Source organism: Hypomesus nipponensis, chromosome 7 (genome assembly GCF_054491055.1).
Source record: "Hypomesus nipponensis isolate SF chromosome 7, ASM5449105v1, whole genome shotgun sequence".
NCBI lineage: Eukaryota > Metazoa > Chordata > Actinopteri > Osmeriformes > Osmeridae > Hypomesus > Hypomesus nipponensis.
Genome location: NC_140367.1, coordinates 11,341,898 through 11,360,416, shown reverse-complemented (window position 1 = coordinate 11,360,416; position 18,519 = coordinate 11,341,898). Strand labels below are relative to the sequence as shown.

General features: G+C 47.7%; 2 protein-coding genes across 4 annotated transcripts; one reads left to right on the top strand and one right to left on the bottom strand.

The window, feature by feature from the left end:
- Positions 1–161: 161 nt before the first annotated feature.
- coa6 (cytochrome c oxidase assembly factor 6) lies at positions 162–1,282 on the top strand. Its single transcript, XM_084701667.1, has 2 exons — positions 162–574; positions 792–1,282. The coding sequence occupies exons 1-2, from the start codon at positions 431–433 to the stop codon at positions 879–881; spliced, it is 234 nt and encodes a 77-aa protein (XP_084557793.1). The 5' UTR covers positions 162–430; the 3' UTR covers positions 882–1,282.
- Positions 1,283–2,465: 1,183 nt separating this feature from the next.
- Positions 2,466–17,818, bottom strand: slc13a4 (solute carrier family 13 member 4). Of its 3 annotated transcripts, none has more exons than XM_084701480.1 (17): positions 17,699–17,818; positions 14,131–14,259; positions 10,691–10,827; positions 10,173–10,371; positions 9,832–9,875; positions 9,366–9,399; positions 9,042–9,128; positions 8,629–8,813; positions 6,642–6,761; positions 6,242–6,343; positions 5,669–5,770; positions 5,329–5,439; positions 4,568–4,577; positions 4,359–4,472; positions 4,094–4,255; positions 3,145–3,282; positions 2,466–2,603 (listed from the first exon to the last, which is right to left on the bottom strand). In XM_084701480.1, the coding sequence occupies exons 1-17, from the start codon at positions 17,816–17,818 to the stop codon at positions 2,466–2,468; spliced, it is 1,932 nt and encodes a 643-aa protein (XP_084557606.1). The 3 variants fall into 3 exon arrangements, with proteins under 3 accessions (XP_084557606.1, XP_084557607.1, XP_084557608.1); XM_084701481.1 differs by having other exon boundaries at positions 4,359–4,481; positions 4,577–4,592; positions 5,347–5,439; XM_084701482.1 differs by lacking the exons at positions 4,568–4,577; positions 9,042–9,128 and having other exon boundaries at positions 4,359–4,521; positions 5,353–5,439; positions 9,366–9,417; positions 9,850–9,883; positions 10,202–10,371.
- Positions 17,819–18,519: the final 701 nt, after the last annotated feature.

Below are 18,519 nucleotides of genomic sequence, written 5' to 3'. Positions count from 1 at the left end.
GGCAGCCTCAAATTCAGTTCGACTTACTTCATCCTCCTAAATGGTCTTACCACTTTCACTGATTAAATCCGTGCGATCAAAGAGCATTGGGCAAGGTCTGCCGCCTAGTGGCTCTACCACGCCATCGCAGTAATAGTTTCTTACGTCAGATGAAGGCGACGGATGTCAGCAGTTGTGCGTCCTTGAATGATCCCACAATCAGGTTACAGAATTCACATTTGTAATTGCTGATTTTCAGCAGACTTCGCTAAACGTTTACATCGGATTTCACGATAACCATTTTCAGCGATATGTCATGGTTAAAATCTCAATGCTGAAGTCTAGAATCTAAAAGACTGTGTGAAATTATTTGGCAACTGTTACACAGCAACAGAGCAGCTCACCTGCCTGGGAGTAAACCTGTTCTCTGTCAGGCTCCGGTAAACCCACCATGACAGCCCCGAACTCAAGCGAGAGACGCGCATGTTGGGGAGCGAGGGACGAACTGTGGAAGTGCCTGGATGACAATAACGACCAAGCTTCTTCGTGCGAGAAGTTTCAGAAAGAGTTCGAGGCTAACTGTCCGACTCAGTGGGTAAGTAACGTAAACACATGGGTAAAGCCTGCTGTGTAGAGACTGTTTCGTAAGTGTGAAGGCAATTAGGTCTAGGTATAACACACCAAAAAACGTTACACTTAACCATGTTTTTCAAGCACAACCTTTCTGTTGCCATTGGTTGTTTAAATATTGCGTATCATGTGTCCAATTGAAAGAATAACATGTGCCAATGATTTCCTATTTATTCTAAAAGGTGAAGTATTTCATCAAAAGAAGGGACTTCTTGAAGTTCAAAGAGAACATGGAGGACTTCAAGCCTGCGGATGAATCAACCCAATCATAACGGATAATCCCCCTCGCACAATCAACCGCTCCCTTGGGCTCAGTTACCTGTCCAACAGTGAGCTCGGGAGAGCTGGGAAGTCGAACCCAGAGACTGCAGCAGCTACGAAGCTGGTCTGGAGTGTTGCCTGTGTGTTGGTGATGTCTGACAGACTTCTGAGGAAAGTGTCCCTTCAGTCAATATCACCTCAGTAGTTGTCTGTTGGCCATGCTCTCTGTCAAGGATTGACTTGTATTTGAATATCATATTTATTATTGATTGATTAGACAGCTTGCAGTTTTCTGTGTTGAAGATCATGACGAAAGTAGACTCCTCCATTTATTTTACCACGGAAATGCGTACATAATTTATCTGGTTAGGCTACTGGTTGTGATTGCAGGAATAAAGAAAAGTAGTCCACATTCCAGTGTTATTTTTTTATTAGCCTATATAACAATTCTGTTTAGTTTTTATAATCCTAAAAGTGGGGCTGGATCAAATTGAATTGTAACTACACATCATTCATGAAAGTTAAGCGTTCATCAGGTTGGTATGATATAAGGTTCATAACTTTTATATGACACGTTTGTATGTATTTACAAAGTTCTATATTCATCTTCTACCATATGAACACTTTTAAGGCATTGAATAAATTACAAAATGTATAGAAATATAGGATCCAGATTAAGTTGAGTACATAGGCCTACATTTTTCATGGTGAGGTTGAATAACGTACAAAAATTACAAAATTACATTTGAATTTGTGTAAAAATATAAAGTATTTCTCATACATGTCACATTGCAGTACAGTCACATGCACACCATGTCTGTCGCCCCTATGTCTCTTGTCAAAGAGACGGCTCTCTTGATTTAGCTCTTGATTGAATTTTGCAGTGTTCTCCCCCCTATGGCTCCAGGAAACACTTATGACAACATAAACCCAATAGCATTGGTAACACACCACACAGAGACACATTAGTTAAGGACTACTTTTGTAGTATACGGTATATCCATAATATAAAGTGTCAAATGCACAGAATAACACTATGTGGTTACAGGGCTAAACCAATGAGATATATACTGAATGTGCGGTACATTTCATAAAGTCTCTGCTTGAAGATTAAAACACAACAACCTATTAAAGCAGCATTTACAGTGATGCGATGGAGTAAAAGGCAAGACGATCTGTTGACATGACACGTCAGAGTCCATTTCGAGCACCTCCTTCCTGTCCTGCCACCCAAACGTGGAGCTCTCTCCTTCCCTCCTTCTCTTCAATCCATCCCAACCTTCTCAGAGTCATCCGGTCAGGTTGAAAGAGATCACCTCTGTCCCTTTCAATTTGGGCATTTTCAGTAAGAGAGTTCAGCCCTGCCCAGAAACAGGCCAGAGTCCACCTTACACCTGCACAGATCTGATGATGTACTGGATCCGAGGGGCGCGGGTTCCACCAATCAGATCTTTACAGGCGTTTAGGGCAGAGGGGCTAGGACTCGTTTATGGAACAAGGCCTGTTTGACTACATCTTCAGTCTTTGCTTTTACACACAGTCTCCCGTCTCTATCTCTCTCTGCACTGTCAGCACACTCTGGCTCCCTCCAGTGGTTATAAACTCTCGGTGACATTCCTCATGACCGCCCAGGTAGGGAACTCGGTGAGGTCGAAGAGGGGCACCCCCCAGGTCAAGATGGCCAGCATGACCACCAGCACACCAATCAGGTTCACCCCGAATCCTGCTTTCACCTGGGGTGGGAACACATCACACAACACTGAGCACATGGGTCCCTAGATCCATACCTGCGACAGCTCTATTTATTATTTACATTGAGTCATTTAGCAGACGCTCTTATCCAGAGCGACTTACAGTAAGTACAGGGACGTTCCCCCCGAGGCAAGTAGGGTGAAGTGCCTTGCCCAAGGACACAACGTCATTTGGCACAGCCGGGAATCGAACCAACAACCTTCTGATTAATAGCCCGACTCCTTAACCGCTCAGCCTGATCTGATTATGGTTTGTAAGTGCTTGACATCATACTTTTGTAAGTAAAAAGTGTCTCGGGCGATGTGCTTTTTATTATTAAGTGTATTTTTGTTGTTTGTTATATGCTTTCAGTTCAGTTGTGGAGAATTCCAGGGGAATACTGCACAGGACATTACTGCGGTTATGTGTCGGTGTGTGCGTGTTCACACATACATCCACGTGCATTTTCATGTACGCCCACGTGCGAGTCTTCGAGTGAGTTTTGCACATCGGCGTGCAGTGGGGGTTTGGGCTTTGACTCACCATGTCGCTGATCTGCACGTGGCCGTAACTGAAGACGATGGCGTTGGGGGGGTTCCCCACGGGGAGCATGACCCCGAAGGACACGCACATGGTGGAGGGGATGAGAGTCTGGAGGGGGTTGATCTGCAGGGTCTCCGACTGAGGGAGGGAGAGCGAGGGAGGGAGAGCAAGGGAGGGAGGGAGAGCGAGGTGGCGTGAGAAGAGAGAGAGAGAGAGAGAGAGAGAGAGAGAGAGAGGGGGGGGGGGACATGGAGCGCAGGGCCGAGTGGGGAAGTCAAGGAAAGAGGACGTTGAGAAAGAAGAGAGCGACAGAAAAGGTTAAGAGAAGAAGGGAGAGGGGAAAGAAAGGAGGCAGGAGTGACGGAGGGTGAGAGGGACAGAGAGGTGGAGAGAGGGGAAAGAAAGGAGGCAGGAGTGACGGAGGGTGAGAGGGACAGAGAGGTGGAGAGAGGGGAAAGGACACAGGTCACATTCTGGGACAGAAAGATCCGTGTTGTTCTTCAAGTTTGCACAAATATTGACAGAGACACCGAGAAAAACAGCAGTTTGTCAGTGTTAAGAGGGTTGAAGTTAAGACCATTCAAGGGTATTTAAAGATCATAGAAGACATAAAAGGTTAGGTTTAGTTAACTCAGAACTAAGGACAAACATTCATGCTCTCTGCTGATTATGTTAAATATCAGTTGACCAGTGACTCCGACCCAAACATGGGTCAATTATTACTTTTATTATTTTCTTATTGCAATGCAATCAATTTCACGGTTGGCTTTTTGGGGACGCATTTATTGGTTCTATTTAACGGTGTGAGCTAAATCAATTAGTCAATATGTGCAGATCGACCTGGGTCTGATTCCAGGACGTGTGTGGTGAAGGGATGAAGGGATGAGCTGAAGGGATGAAGGGATGAATTGAAGGGATGAAGGGATGAGCTGAAGGGATGAAGCCTCACCAGAGCAGACAGGATGGGCAGGAAGACGGTGAGGGTGGCAGGGTTGCTGGCAAACTCGGTAACCGTGGAGACCAGGAGGCAGGCCAGCAGGGTGACGGCCCATGGGGGGAGACCGCTCATAGGCTCCAGCTGCCTTCCGATCCACACAGACAGACCGGACACCTGCACACACACACACACACACACTGTCAACATTTGCCTCAAAGAGCCAGACTGAGCACTCACATGCACGCATTCCAGGAATAAATCACACAAATGATCCTACCTTGCAGCCAGCCGCGAGCGCATAGCCCCCTCCAACCAAGATCACAATCTCCCAGGGCATCAGTTTCTGGAAGTCCTTCCAGGTGATCATAGGGGCCAGTGGCTCGTGTTCCTCCTCCGATTCCTCATCAACTGTGGGTGATGGAGAAAACGTTGTTACTATCCTTGACCAACAGGGGTCCCCCACTGAGGCAGTTATCCCTGACAGACAAGGTCTACCCTGGCACAGGATTTAGTTGTTTCTGATTGGTGTCTGAAGCCTATCAAGAGAGAGACAGACTAGAGCAGGCTTCCACAACTCTGGTGAATCAGAAACCAACGGACGTTAAAGACCTGGGGGCAATATTCACAAAACATGGTTTCAGCACTGAGAGGTTTCCCAAATATCAGTAAAAGTTTCTAGCTAAGACTTTCCTCTCAAAACAACAAAGCTGCTGAGGTTAACTTTTACTAAGGAGTGGGAGAAAGTTATGAGAAAGGGCAGGGTTGACCTTGTTGCTATGGATGATGTCAACAAGCTTTCTGACTATGCCCACAGTGATTGGCTGATGGGGGATGGGTCTCTGTCAGTGATTTCATCATAGAAATACTGTAGAAGGAGGTATCATGTTGCAATATTCCAACACAATCCCCACCATCACAATTAACAGTAAAGATGTTCAAATACAAATTTAGATTGAGCCAAAATGGTTTGTGAAAATACTCTCAGGCCAAAAACGTCAAACGTGGATTGAATGCGCCGTTATTTAAAAAAAGAAACCGTTCTTCCGAAATCAACGAGTCAGAAACGACTTTCAGCCTTAAGACGTCCGGCGAACACGGACCCTGGCGTCTCCGGGTCACGAAGCACAAACTCCTAGCGGAGGCCTAACGCGTGTGGCTCTTCAAAGTGTGGAGTGACGTGAGTTCATACAGCGTGCACGTGAGCGGCTGGAGCGGGCCTCCGGGGGGACCTGCGTCCGTGGATGAACTGACCGGTGACGGCGAATCTGGACGAGCGGGAGAAGGGCCTCCGGGCGGGGATCAGGAAGAGCAGGAACCCCAGGAGCACAGACACGGTGGCGTCTGTCCTGTACCCCTTCCTGTCCGACCACAACAACAACAACAACAAAAACAACATGCTCAGCCCTCAGACACACCATCCCAGGGCTGAATTTGGTCGAGTGGCTCGTAAACGGTCGCTGAATACCACTGTGCAATGAATGAGCAATGTTCGATGCCATTATAGAAAGTGAGGTCGATTTGTAACATTCGACGAATGAGATTTCGACGGGGCAGTCACGTGAGCGGTTCACGGGGGGCCGTACGTACTTCTCGAACAGAGAGGTCCACCCAGGGACGAAGCCAGGTTCTCTGGTGAACCACAGGAGGGTCATCAAGATGAAGAAGACTCCTGTCACCACCTCTGGGTAACTACAGGAGGAACACACACACACAGAGGAAAAAACACAATGACTTTTGGATTCCGTTGGAAATGCGCCACTTTGATTGGAAGAAAGTCCTGCCCAAAGAGACAGTGACAGAGAGTCATGGTTATGGTGTGCATTGGTGGTGATGATGGCCGTGGTGACGGGGATTGATAGTGGTGATGGGAGGGGTGGTGATCGTTCGCGGTGATGGTGGTGGTGATTGTGATTGTTCATGGTGATGGTGGTGATGGTTGTGATTGTTCATGGTGATGGTGGTGATGGTTGTGATTGTTCATGGTGATGGTGGTGATGGTTGTGATTGTTTATGGTGATGGTGGTGATGGTTGTGATTGTTCATGGTGATGGTGGTGATGGTTGTGATTGTTCATGGTGATGGTGGTGATGGTTGTGATTGTTCATGGTGATGGTGGTGATGGTTGTGATTGTTCATGGTGATGGTGGTGATGGTTGTCACCTGATGGGTCCCAGCTTGATATACTCCTCGTGGATCCTCTTCTCAGACAGAACCTCCCTCCTGGTCTTTCGCTTCTTACTCCAGGAGCACGTCTCCCTGAAACTGGTGCACACATCACCATCACAACACCACTCCCAGCAGCAAACTCCAGCCGATGTTTATCTCCACCATGGTTCATGGTCAGATACCATCCTCCCCCTACATCTTCAGATGTATGTCCATATGCCTTCCCATATGTATATCCCATAATATGCCATGTAAGTCACATTCCCACATTATTCTTAACATGCCTTCACACATAGTATACTGTACTATACAGTCCCATAAAGAATATAGACCTAACTCAAACGATATCGGCAACTATGGTGGGATATGCAGTTTATGGTGAGCCGGTTCTTACTTGCATCCCAGGAACAGGAAGTGCAGCCAGACCCAGGTGAGCAGTAGCATGATGAGGGCGATGGGGAAGCTGAAGATGAACCACGTGCCAAAGTTGATCACCTTGGCGTCCGGGTAGCGCCTGAAGAGGGAGGGGGAGGGGGAGGGAGGGAGGGAGGGAGGGAGGGAGGGAGGGAGGGAGGGAGGGAGGGAGGGAGGGAGGGAGGGAGGGAGGGAGGGAGGGAGGGAGGGAGGGAGGGAGGGAGGGAGGGAGGGAGGGAGGGAGGGAGGGAGGGAGGGAGGGGGAGCACCGTCAGCCTAGTTATAACCACGCTCCTTCGCTGTCCTGTCAAATCTCCAAAGCATTCTCGCTGTCTTGGGGGGAATGTTAAAAACAAACGCTATGACAATTTTAAGACCGGCCCTCGAGCTTCCCCGCACAGCAAGTTCAAAATGGTTTCTACCCGCGGTCGTCAATCTCGATTCACTTTGTTGAGTCACTTCTCCTGCGGTGATATCACCACTCCTCCATGCTGTTTGCTGAGAAAGGTGCTGACTCGTCCTAAATATTGTTAGCCCGCTAACAGGCTGAGACCTGTGTTCTGCAGACATTCTCACTGATAAGACCGTTGAGTTGATCGGTAACAAAATGGCGGCTGCCCGTTCCATGTGCTGTAGACTTGAGATAAAGGTGAACGCTGTCTGGCTCAGTACTCTAGTATGTGGATGATCTTTGCATGTGTTTCCTGATTGTGTGCAGATAACCGGGACAAAGGTGAGAGGTAGCCAAAGGTGTGCCTCAACCCCCCCCCCCCTTCTCACCCTCTGTCTCTGAGACGAGAAGGTCAACGCGTCCAGTCACTACTTAGGGATGTGGAGGTACTGAGCAAGGTCCTTTTTGCACACACACACACACACACACGTCCCTTCTCACTTTTGCAGACCGAGCATGCCAAACTGCGAGCTGTTTTGCCACTTAACAATTCAGGATTATCCGCGAACCTACTAAAAAAGACATACACTGCAACGTCTGCTGCACCAAAATGGAACACCTCAAAGTACACCCACTTTTCTCCTATCTAGATGGTCCCATGCTGCTGTTGTTTGGTTACAGAGCTGCAGACTGGTCATTTGTCATCCACGTCCTCCATCTGTAACGGGGTCAAAATGTGTCGACGGTGAACGAGGTTAAAGGGCTTGCTCGTCCTATAGCATGGTCCTGCTAAAGACACACACAGCAAATCTTCGTGAAAGGGAAACACCAGACAGCCGCTCCCGAGACGCTCTGAACTCTCTGAACCCCCCCCCAACCCCCCCCCCCCCACCCAGACCCCCACCCCAGTCAACATCTCTCCTTCTAAGTTCACCTCAACACTTGAATTCCCTTCAGGATTAATCAACTAAATTGAAGGGAACTGACAGGTTGGACTGACATACTGTATGTCACACACACACACACACACTCACAGTGTCACGGTGTGACCTTTGTCCAACCGACTCCAAGAAAACTCCAACTCCCTCAGACTTAGCCTCCACTGGTTTAAAATGACCAGGGGGGGAAATCCGCTTTGGGGATTGGCCAGGGTGATTAAAACAATCCAATGGCTCTTTGGCCCATTTGTTCCTAAACTTCCTGTTTGTACCCTGAAAGCCCCACTAAGACATGGCATCTGTGTATTTATCCCAGCTTTTAGTCACACAGGCTTAGTCAAGCTGGATAAAAATCCCCAACCAGAGACACGTTTTAGCTGTCGCCACATTCCGCAGCGTCAGCTAACCCCCTTTGCGCTAGGATTTGTCAGCGTCAGATCCCTTGATATCGAAAGACACATTTGTGAACGTGACAGCCGATGCGATCCACGCCGACGACAAAGAGAGATCGGGTTTGAAAAAATATCGGGATTGAGGCGTCGACCTGGCATCCTACGATGTGTGTCTCCCTATGTGTGTGTGTGTGGGGGTGTGTGTGTGTGTGCGTGTGGGCGGGTGTGGGCGAGCGGGTGGCGTACGTGTTGAACTGCTCGGCGAAGATGAGGTTGGTGGACGTCCCGGTGATGGTGATGAGGCCTCCGATGGTGGCGGCGTAGGTGATGCTGAGGGAGAGGCACTTGCAGATCATGTGGTCCCTCTTGGTGGGGTAGGGGGAGTCCTTCCGCCCCTTCTCCCTCTTGGGCTCTGGGATGGGGATCTCTGTCTGGGACACCGAGACAACCATGCAGTGCGGTTACTGTGGTGGGTTTCGCTGTGGTGGCTAGGATGTGCAATGGCTAGTGCGTCTGATAGACGGAGAGGGGGAGAGAGACGCGTGTGTGTTTGTGTGCGTGTGTGCCTGCGGCGGCTGTGCAGTGCGTGTGTGCCGGTGTGGGTGCGGCGTTTGTACTGTATGTGCTCTATGTATGTGTGTGTGTGTGTCTCTTCTGACCTGGGGTAAGTGTCCATTAGACTCCCTGGGGGCCTGTGGGCCGAGATTGGGGTTCAGAGACACACCATTGGACTCTGAGGTCTGGACCTGAGAGAGCAGAAACAAACAGTTGTAAAACTAACGACAAGATGGTGAGAACAAATAACGGCTAATGATGGCAGATGTGGACGATAGTGGAGGATTGTGAACGATGGTGGATGATGGTGGATGATATTGGAGGATTGGTAAATGAGTGTGTGGATGACATTGGAGGATGGTGGAGGATAGCGGATGATAATGGAGGACGGTAGAGGATGATATTGAGGATATTGGAATGAGTCTCACCTCACTCAGAGTGCACAGCTCATGCTTGACACAGCTGTGGATGGAAGACAAGCTTGTTATTAAAAACAATATCCATCCTCCATAGGACTGGATCTGACATAGAACCGTCTAACATTTTACTGGTAAAAGATGATTAAAAGATGATCAAATATTTCAGTTTTTCGCTTTTCAATATGGTTTTGCACACTGTCTTGCTTATTAGGTTATTATGGTCCATGTCAAGGGATCCCAATTTCAATTAAACTAACTTTAATACAACTACTTTAATATGTACATTTATTGTCCCCAAAATCCAGTCAAAGTCAAATATCCCTAATCCTAAACCTATATCTTTTTTATATACAAGCAGAGAAGCAGTTGACAATTTTATTAGTTGCTTGATAGTGGGACCCTATATAATGTGCTGTCTAAATAAAGTATCCCCCACATGTCTTTCTACAGTGTCTATCTCTTCCCCTGGCCTCACCTGTCCCTCCGATAAAACAGCTCCAGCTGGTTCTTATTCAGATTCTCCTTGTCTGTAAAAAAAAAAAAAAAAAAATATTTTGAGTGAGGAGGTAAACTGTAAGCCTTTTGAACAGGCGTCAATCCTGCTATAGGGAAATTTAGGGTGAAATGAAGGTGGGAGAAAATGAACAGCTGTGGCATTTTCGACAGGCTCCTGCCCCGTCCAGCCCAGCTGTGGCCCTGCAAAAGGCCCTGACGCATTTCTGACAGGCCGCGAGAGAGGGACGACGACACTGAAGGGGCGTGGTCGATCGACCACGGAAGCAAAGACACAGGCGGTACAACAATGGGACGGCGAACGTTCTGCGAGTCAGCGAGGCCCGACTTACCGCCGTCGGCGCCCTCGGCGGTGTCCGAGTCCTCCTGGGCGTCGGCCACGCCGGTGGAGATGAGCTGCTGGAGGACGGCCTCGGCGATGGGCATCACCATGGCGGTGGTGGAGGTGTTGCTGAGCCACATGGACAGGAAGGTGGTGCAGCACATGAAGCCCAGGACCAGCCTGAGGACGAGAGGAGAGGGGCGAGGCTTGAGGGGGGGGGGGTGCCTGACGCAAGAGGGGAGAGCGCCGGGTCTGTCTGTGGGTGTGTGGGGGTTGGGGGGGGGGAATAGCTTGAGAGGATTCTGTGCACTGGCGTGTGTTGGAATGCCGCGAGCACGCGTGCAAAAGAGAGAGAGAGAGAGAGAGAGAGAGAGAGAGAGAGAGAGAGAGAGAGAGAGAGAGAGAGGGAGAGAGGGAGGGAGAGAGAGAGACAATGCGCCCCCGAACGCGTCCTTTCGATGCCATGCACCAGTCTGTGTGGAGATAGATCGTTACTTACATGCCCGGCTTGGCCCCAGCAATCATCACCATGCGGAGGGCGATGCGTTTGTGGAGATTCCACTTCTCTATGGAGGCCGCCAGACAGATCACCCCCATAAGCAGCAAAGTGGTGTCTTTACAGTACTCTGCAGCCACCTTCACACACACACACACACACACACACATTATAAAATGTTCCACTCTTTTGACCAAATTCCTTCTGTACATTCAGGTTCCTTTACATGTTTACGGTGATTGTGTGAACAGATTCGCTGTTTGGTTTCATTTTGGGCCCCTGGTGTGTGGCCCGAAATGTCCTTTTCCTGTCCTCACCTACGGCAACCTAGCAGGCATCTCGATACCGGACTAAACATTCCACACGTATCTGGCCATCGTTAAAATGATGGATAAAGCACTTCAAGCACGTCGTGTCGACAACCAAAATATTATTCAAAGTTCGGAGACGCAAAACCACGCAAACTAGCAGGCAGATGTGATGTTTGTAGCGAAACCAGACCGGTATTGTAAACAGTGAGCGTTCAAGATTCCTCGGGTCTCTCAGCGATGTTCCACAAAGCGGGTTGGGAAGCAGGGAGGAGATGGACGGACTATAGCGGACTCAGGCGGATCAATCGGAATGGAACCTTTTTGGGAGGCTTAGCTCCCCGTCTCCACGTGACCGAGAGGGAACGCCACTAAGCCACAAAACCGAATTACACGTAACCTCTTCCTGTTTGGGCCAGGTAACAAGGCCCCTCTGCCCTCCTATCCTCACAATCAAACGGATTCCAGTGCAAGCAATTCAAGCAATACTGGTTACTTGACAAAAGGATGTGTGTGTCTGTGTGTGTGTGTGTGTGTGTGTGAGAGAGAGGGGTGGAGAGCAAGTGACAACAACAATCCAGTAAATAGAAGCCTGTTTTTGAACGAAAAGAAGAAGAAAAAAAGTCGCATAAAAGAAATGGTGTATTTACCAAACACGATTACAGGGGCTTACGATGGGGCCAGCTTGCGTTTGTCAAGTTGGGGATTCAACAGGATTTTGGTCACGAGTTTTCTTTTATGCAACTCGGGGACGACGGAAGGGGGGAAAACGAACGTGGTCGCTTGGAACGTGCGTTCCGCTCGTCAACAACCCGTCCATTTCCTGAAAGAGGTGGTTCGTGGGGTGGATTCGAAGAGCCATCTCACTGATGGGGCCTGTTCTGCTGTGTCATCCTGTGGCACCGTCGCACAGCTTGAACACGAGGGCTGCTGCCCGGGTCTCCGCATCGTGACCCCTCAAGGGCTCCTGCTGCGCCTCTCGCACGGCAGGTCGCCGCGCGTCACCGTGGCGCCGTCCTAGTCGTCGGGGCAACCGCTCTATTTCGCAAACGACTTTGGGTGTCACGGGTCATCAAAGGCGGGTGACTGAGCAGCGCCATTCGTCGAGTTGGTCTTTTTTTTGTTTTTGGAAGGAGGTGGCGGTTATTCTAACACTAAGCACTTAATCTTGCTTGGGCCTGAACAAAGTTGATCATAACCCCGCTGACAAACAAAAGCTACAAAAACTGGATGAATCTTTAAAAATACAACGGATGAACTGACTTGACGAGATAGATCTCCGTAGTTGTGATTAATGAGAAATCTATCACCTTTAGTTACCTACTGTGGCCTTTCGAGAAACAAACTGGGTTGACTCAAATTGACACGCGGGAGTTTAAACAGGGGCACGCAGCCTTATTCCAGAGCCAGGAGAGAGAAAGTGTCATTGAATTCCTTCTATCGAGGAAGTTATTTTTTAGAAATAAAAAAGAAGCCCAAAAGTTCTCCATCCTGTATTTCCCCAGACTGTGGAGGTCATTAGGGAAGAGTTCGATCAGGCTTATTATCTGTATTGTCATGTGATGAACCCAGAGGAGGAATGTGCCTTTGTGTTCCCCGTCTGCCAGGCGAACCCAGAGCCACTGTGATCTGGCTCTGTTTCAGTGTCACTGTGGCTCTGAACCGGCAGGGGACTGGTTACATAAAACCACACACACACACACGTATGTACAGTGTACAGTACATAGTACAAAACACATAAACCCTATACATAACCTTGTTTATGTAACCTAAATTGGTTAAACTAACTCCTCAGTATACATACCTTCTACCCCTGCTAACAAATGGTTAGATTTTCGGTGGTGCACCTGGCTAAAGGGGGGGCGGCGGGGGGGGGGGTTAGGAGAGATGGTCTCTTGTCATGTAAGAGAACCCCTAAAATGAAGGCAAGGAAGGGAGGCTAACAATCAACCCAACATACAAACATCCATTCAAACATAGGGATGTATCAAGCAGCGGTCTCTTGGCTCTGCACGACATGAACATGACATGTCTTTACCATTTACAATGGTTCTATAGTACCTCTTTTCTGTTAAGCCGTACATGGTTAGGCCTCCTTAAGGTGCACAGCTGTTACATGGCTCTCTTATATAAGGTCTGAATAATGACCCATGTCACATTTCCCCACTTCCCTGACCGCTGCTGACAGTGCAGTGCACCTGCTACGGCACCACACTGCTTTCATTACAGCAGTGCACAGCAAACTGCAGTGACAGAGTGAGCCAAAGCACCAGCGAGTCAATGAAATTGTGTGACTCCAAGGATTCGAGTAGGAACCCAAATAGCGTTTTCTGGGCCTACATGGACAAAGAGGACAAGCGAGAGACTGTGAATAAAGTATTGAAAGGGAAGGCGAGAGGAAGAGAGGGAGACACCGAAAACTGGACAAATCCCAGCGTGTCATTAATCTGAGATCCATCATCATTTGTCACCAGCTGTGCCCTTTGGATAAACAAACTGGGCTGACCTTGTTGTGTTGTTGCTGACTCAAAGAGAGTGAGAGGAAAGGGGAGAGAGGAAGAGAGAGAGATATAGGAAGAGAGAGAGAGAGAGAGAGAGAGAGAGAGAGAGGGAGGAAGGAAGGAAGGAAGGACAGAGAGGAAGGGAGAGGGAAGGGAAGAGAGGAAGAGAGTGAGAGAGAGAGAAAGAGAGAGATGGAAGGAAGGAAGGAAGGAATGAAGGAAAGAGAGGAAGGGAGAGGGAAGGGAAGAGAGGAAGAGAGTGAGAGAGAGAGAAAGAGAGAGATGGAAGGAAGGAAGGAATGAAGGAAAGAGAGGAAGGGAGAGGGAAGGGAAGGGAGGAGAGAGAGAGAGAGAGAGAGAGAGAGAGAGAGAGAGAGAGAGAGAGAGAGAAAGAGAGAGAGAGAGAGAGAAGGAAGGAAGGAAGGAAGGAATGAAAGAGAGGAAGGGAGAGGGAAGGGAAGGGAGGAGAGAGAGAGAGAGAGAGAGAGAGAGAGAGAAAGAGAGAGAGAGAGAGAGAAGGAAGGAAGGAAGGAAGGAATGAAAGAGAGGAAGGGAGAGGGAAGGGAAGAGAGGAAGAGAGGGAAGGGAAGAGAGGAAGAGAGAGAGAGTGACAGCCAGGGCGTCGTTTACTCACCTCACTGGACTTGAGCACCCCAAACAGCGGGTAGAGGAAGGCGGGCACCAGGGCAGCAGCACCCAGCGGCACAGCCTCAGACACCCAGTACACCGCTGTCACCATCAGCACATAGGCACAGCACGCCTCCTGCACACACACACACACACACACACACTGTGTTTTTCAGCTTTACAAATCACAAGAAACCATTGATGAGCCTGGGATGGAAAGGGATGGATGGAAAGGGTTGCAGGCTAGCAAGCATTGTGAAGGTAGTTCACAGACCGTAGTAACTGCTCATGTCGGTTTAATGGATGACTGACTGACTCGATGATTATCCATCTGTTTTCTGGCACGTCAAACTCTGAGAACTCGTGTTTGACTTCTTCTCCGCACTTTCCCGCACTTTGACTTGGATCAAAGTGTATGCTAAATGAATACATCCAAATCGAATGCATTACTTTGTCGTGAACAACTGCTTCGGTGACAAAAGTCGAATGGATATGGACATTCTGAATGGACATTGTGTTCTGAAAACGAAACTGAGAGCTATTCGGTGAGATTGAACCATTTTATCCTTCATAAACGCGCAGGTTCATCTTGAAGAATATTGGTGCTCCATGATAGAGGAGTAGGTAATACTCGCTATGCAGACCCCAGTTTGGATACGATGCGTCAGCATGAACACACGGCAGCACCCCGGTCACCTCGGCAACCCTGGATAGAGGCTGAACTCAGGACAAATCCGAATTCTTACTGAATGGTGTAATCAAAATGGGATTTGTAGAGAGATACAAGAAAACCCATTTCGAAGGAATCCGAGCTATCCGAGCTACGCCCCTGGACTCCACTTTCCATGTTTACAACATTTCAATGCCGGTTTAGGCTACTTCTGGTAAAGATGATTTGAAACACAATGACCAACCCTTAACCCCCCCCCCCCCACACCCACCTTCTCTGATAGCTCGATGGAAAGACAGGAAAAGGGGTTTTGAGGAAAGGAACTCAAACATACAAGCCCAAAAACATATCAAAATCGACCAACATTGTAAAACCATCTCTTGAGAGGTCTTAGAACATTCCCTTCACCCCAAAATGTGAAGGAAATGAAGGACTTTGTTCCCTGCTCTAAACAGGAGCCCCCTTCAGGTGCGCTGACCAGCCAGACAACACAAACACTTGCACAGACGCAAACACACACGTGTTCCGGGGCAGAGTCGGACAAGTGTGGTGTGTGTTCCCTGTTGTCTGGAACGTGGATGCGTCGGACGTCACACACACACACACACACAAATTCCAAGTGAGTATTAATCTGGTTATGGTTATATAAGAAGGCTGTTGCAACAAGGATTACTAACGCGCCTACAGTGGGATTTAACAAGACTGGGGAAAAACAAAAACTAGAAATGCAGTCTTGGTTTTCAACGATGAGGAGCGAAGACCGCTTGGAATATGGCGTGTGGCGCAGCGAGCCAGCAACGGCTAATGTTGTCGACAGGCATGCCCAGACCTGAACCGCACCAAACCTGAGCCAAGCCCAGAGCCCCATGGTTGACACAACACCATTGTTCAGGAATATTACACAGCGTTTCTGGGAGAGGACAAAATCATAATATGGCAGCTTATGGTTTAATAAGAACACTATGTGGCATTGGGATGAGGTGGAGGCAATGCAGATTACAGGCGATGAAATGAAATCACGCCAGGTATGTCTGTGAACAAGATGTGATGCTGTGGACCTGCAAGGTATGCTTGCAGGAAACTACGGCTAACTACCGTATGGGGCATGATTTGATTCCATTATCAGTCCATTATCAGATAGTGTGTTCTTTGATTGATCGCTGGTGGAGGCTGCAGACAAGGACAGACACGATCAGACTCTTACTCTACATCTGACTCCATCACGACTGAACTGATATCTGTACTAGATTACTGGGATGCAATGAATGGGTCTGCTGATAAATCCCTGTTTACACTTCTCTTCATCCCACTTCCTGAAGCTCCGCCAGTTAGGGGAGATGCCAGTCTTTTGGTGTCATTTAATTTATATAGTAGAGGTTGAGTGAAAAGCTTTGGTCTATATTGTAGAGTTTGGAATGGTGTTTTTATGACAACTATAGGTTGATTATTTGGAGTAGCTTTTACCATAGACAAGGAAGTACTCGCATGCACATAGCTGTTTTAATCTAGGGACAAAGTTCTTCTCACGTGAAGGAATGTGGTGCTGTGGACTGTATCTGGCTCCAGAGGGTAAAGTTTGTTGATGGCCAAATGAAATCAGACAATGAAAGAAGATATCCATTGTTTGTCTGTTGCCGGAAGATGTGATTCGATTAAATTGAGTCTAAAGGCTTCATTTGGTGCTGTATGCCTTCAGAGATAAGCCTTCACAGTCAACAGTAAAGATTGTTTGTTTTGAAATAAAAGGTGATTCTTTCATCAAGGCACCCCTTTTTATCTTTAGATGGGGAAGTAGAGGTTCCGATATAAGCACACATTTACTTACAATCACGTGCTTAATAAATAAACAGTAAGAAGAAACAATTGTTGAATGGATAATATAAGATTTGGTTGATCATATAAGTCAATTCGTCAGTTTACCAGACAGACTCTGACCAACTGATTGAGAATTTGACCTTGGTTGGTTTCCTTTTTGTAGCAGGATTGTAATTTCCTCCTTGTGGGATGTAACCTTGGTTTGGTTTGGTTTGTTAAGACCTAGTTCTTGTGAAAGACTGGTAGGGACTTGAAGCTGAGAATGGAAGCTAAGAACTAAGTAACAGGTATGCTTAATACCATATCTTCATTATATCCTTAACCTATCAATAATTCTCGCCTTTGTCACTATTTTCATTTAAGGCATAGGGAAACATCCTATGACCATTCACTGTATATTCGTTTCACTATTCTCAAGAGATGGATATTTCTGCTGTCCTTCCCCCACCCCTTCCGAGTCCTCCCCGCTGTTGTCTGACGCAGACAGGGGCCGATAAGGGGACCTGTGTTGTCTGACGCAGACAGGGGTTGGTTCGGGGACTGTGCAGCTGTGGCAGCCTGACACGACTCTTTCAGTTTGGTCAAATTCTTACATGGAGGGCGGCCCTGAAAACGCAAGTCACAATAAATCACCCAAAGCTTTATACTGTAATTTAATCACTTGGAATTTGGCGCAACCAAACTGCTTTCATTAGCACCTGTGTGGAAATCTTACAATGCACAAACAAAACACCTCGTGCGCTTTTACGCACCGATTTTAATGCGTAAAGCCTGAGCGGTGCGTCAGACAGTAATCCGATGGCTAAATGGAGAACTATTTTATGATAAGTGTATAATATGTTTTCTACATTAAATGTTATCTGTCGAACATATATCTTGGATACCAAAAGGTTCTCTCAAATCCCGATCCCAGTTCAATCTCTTCTACACAGTTTACATATGACAAAAATGCAGACGGGTCTTTGTGATGGTTTACCAAATATTTAGTTCAACACAACGTCATATCTGAAAATGAAGTTGTAAATAGATAAATGTACTTTTAGATAGCTTTTTTTGTACTTGTGTTGGGACCGATGTTCTTATTACTCACGCTGGTGGGGTGGATGAGTGGCAGCGGCAGAAGAGACAGTGGGATCAGCACCACCAGTATCTGCTTCCGCGTCCTCCACATCTTCCTGAAGAGTTCCATCCTTGCGGCTTCGAGCCTCATCGGTGTACCCGAAGATAGCAAGAAGCGCTGAGAAGCCCGTCGGTCCAGATTTAGAGCGGTTATCGCCTGCCTCGGTACCTTGTGTCCCGCTTTCGGAGCAGTTATCGACCGTTATCGGCGGGTTTATGTCGATAAAAAGACCTCCCTTTGAACGTCTCCTTTAAAGCTAAAATCCAGTCAAAATGGTTTGGTTGGTTGTTCGTTGGTCTTGCTGTGTAGACTACACAGCTCGGATTCTACAGGGACTGTATGCCCAATATCGTGGAATTGCGGTGGTATCTATTTGCAATTTAGTAGGCGGACCGGAAAGCAATCGGTCTTCGAGTTCAGGTGGAACATCTATTTTAGACATGTATCGATCTCTTTTTGCCGTGTTATCTTATCTGTTTTTTTTTTTTTCTTAAATCAAAAGTCAATTTCAGCATATCCAGCCGTCTTACTATATCATCCAGGTTAACAGGCACAAATGTGGATGATTATATCAGTTAAGTGTTCTGGTCATAAACCAAAACTAGTCATAAACTGTCACATTTATCAGCCTGCCACTATGCAAATTTCTTAAAACAGTTCCGCCCTTTTTTGTTTCCCAGCCAATCATGTTCAAGTAGGGTGATTTCAGGTAATGTGGGACACTTTTTGGTAGAAGCTCCAGTAGACTTAGGCCTTCAAAAGAACTGTTAACTTGCCCCAGTGGTGTTTTA

Bases quoted from the DNA above. Each gene is read 5' to 3' on its own strand.
- coa6 (XM_084701667.1), top strand. From the start codon at position 431: ATGACAGCCCCGAACTCAAGCGAGAGACGCGCATGTTGGGGAGCGAGG. The intron at 575-791 runs GTAAGTAACGTA...TTATTCTAAAAG, and splicing joins CTAACTGTCCGACTCAGTGG to GTGAAGTATTTCATCAAAAG.
- slc13a4 (XM_084701480.1), bottom strand. From the start codon at position 17,818: ATGAGGCTCGAAGCCGCAAGGATGGAACTCTTCAGGAAGATGTGGAGG. The intron at 9,400-9,831 runs GTGAGGCCAGGG...TTCCATCCACAG, and splicing joins CTGTTTTATCGGAGGGACAG to CTGTGTCAAGCATGAGCTGT. The intron at 5,440-5,668 runs GTACGTACGGCC...GTGGTCGGACAG, and splicing joins TGGACCTCTCTGTTCGAGAA to GAAGGGGTACAGGACAGACG.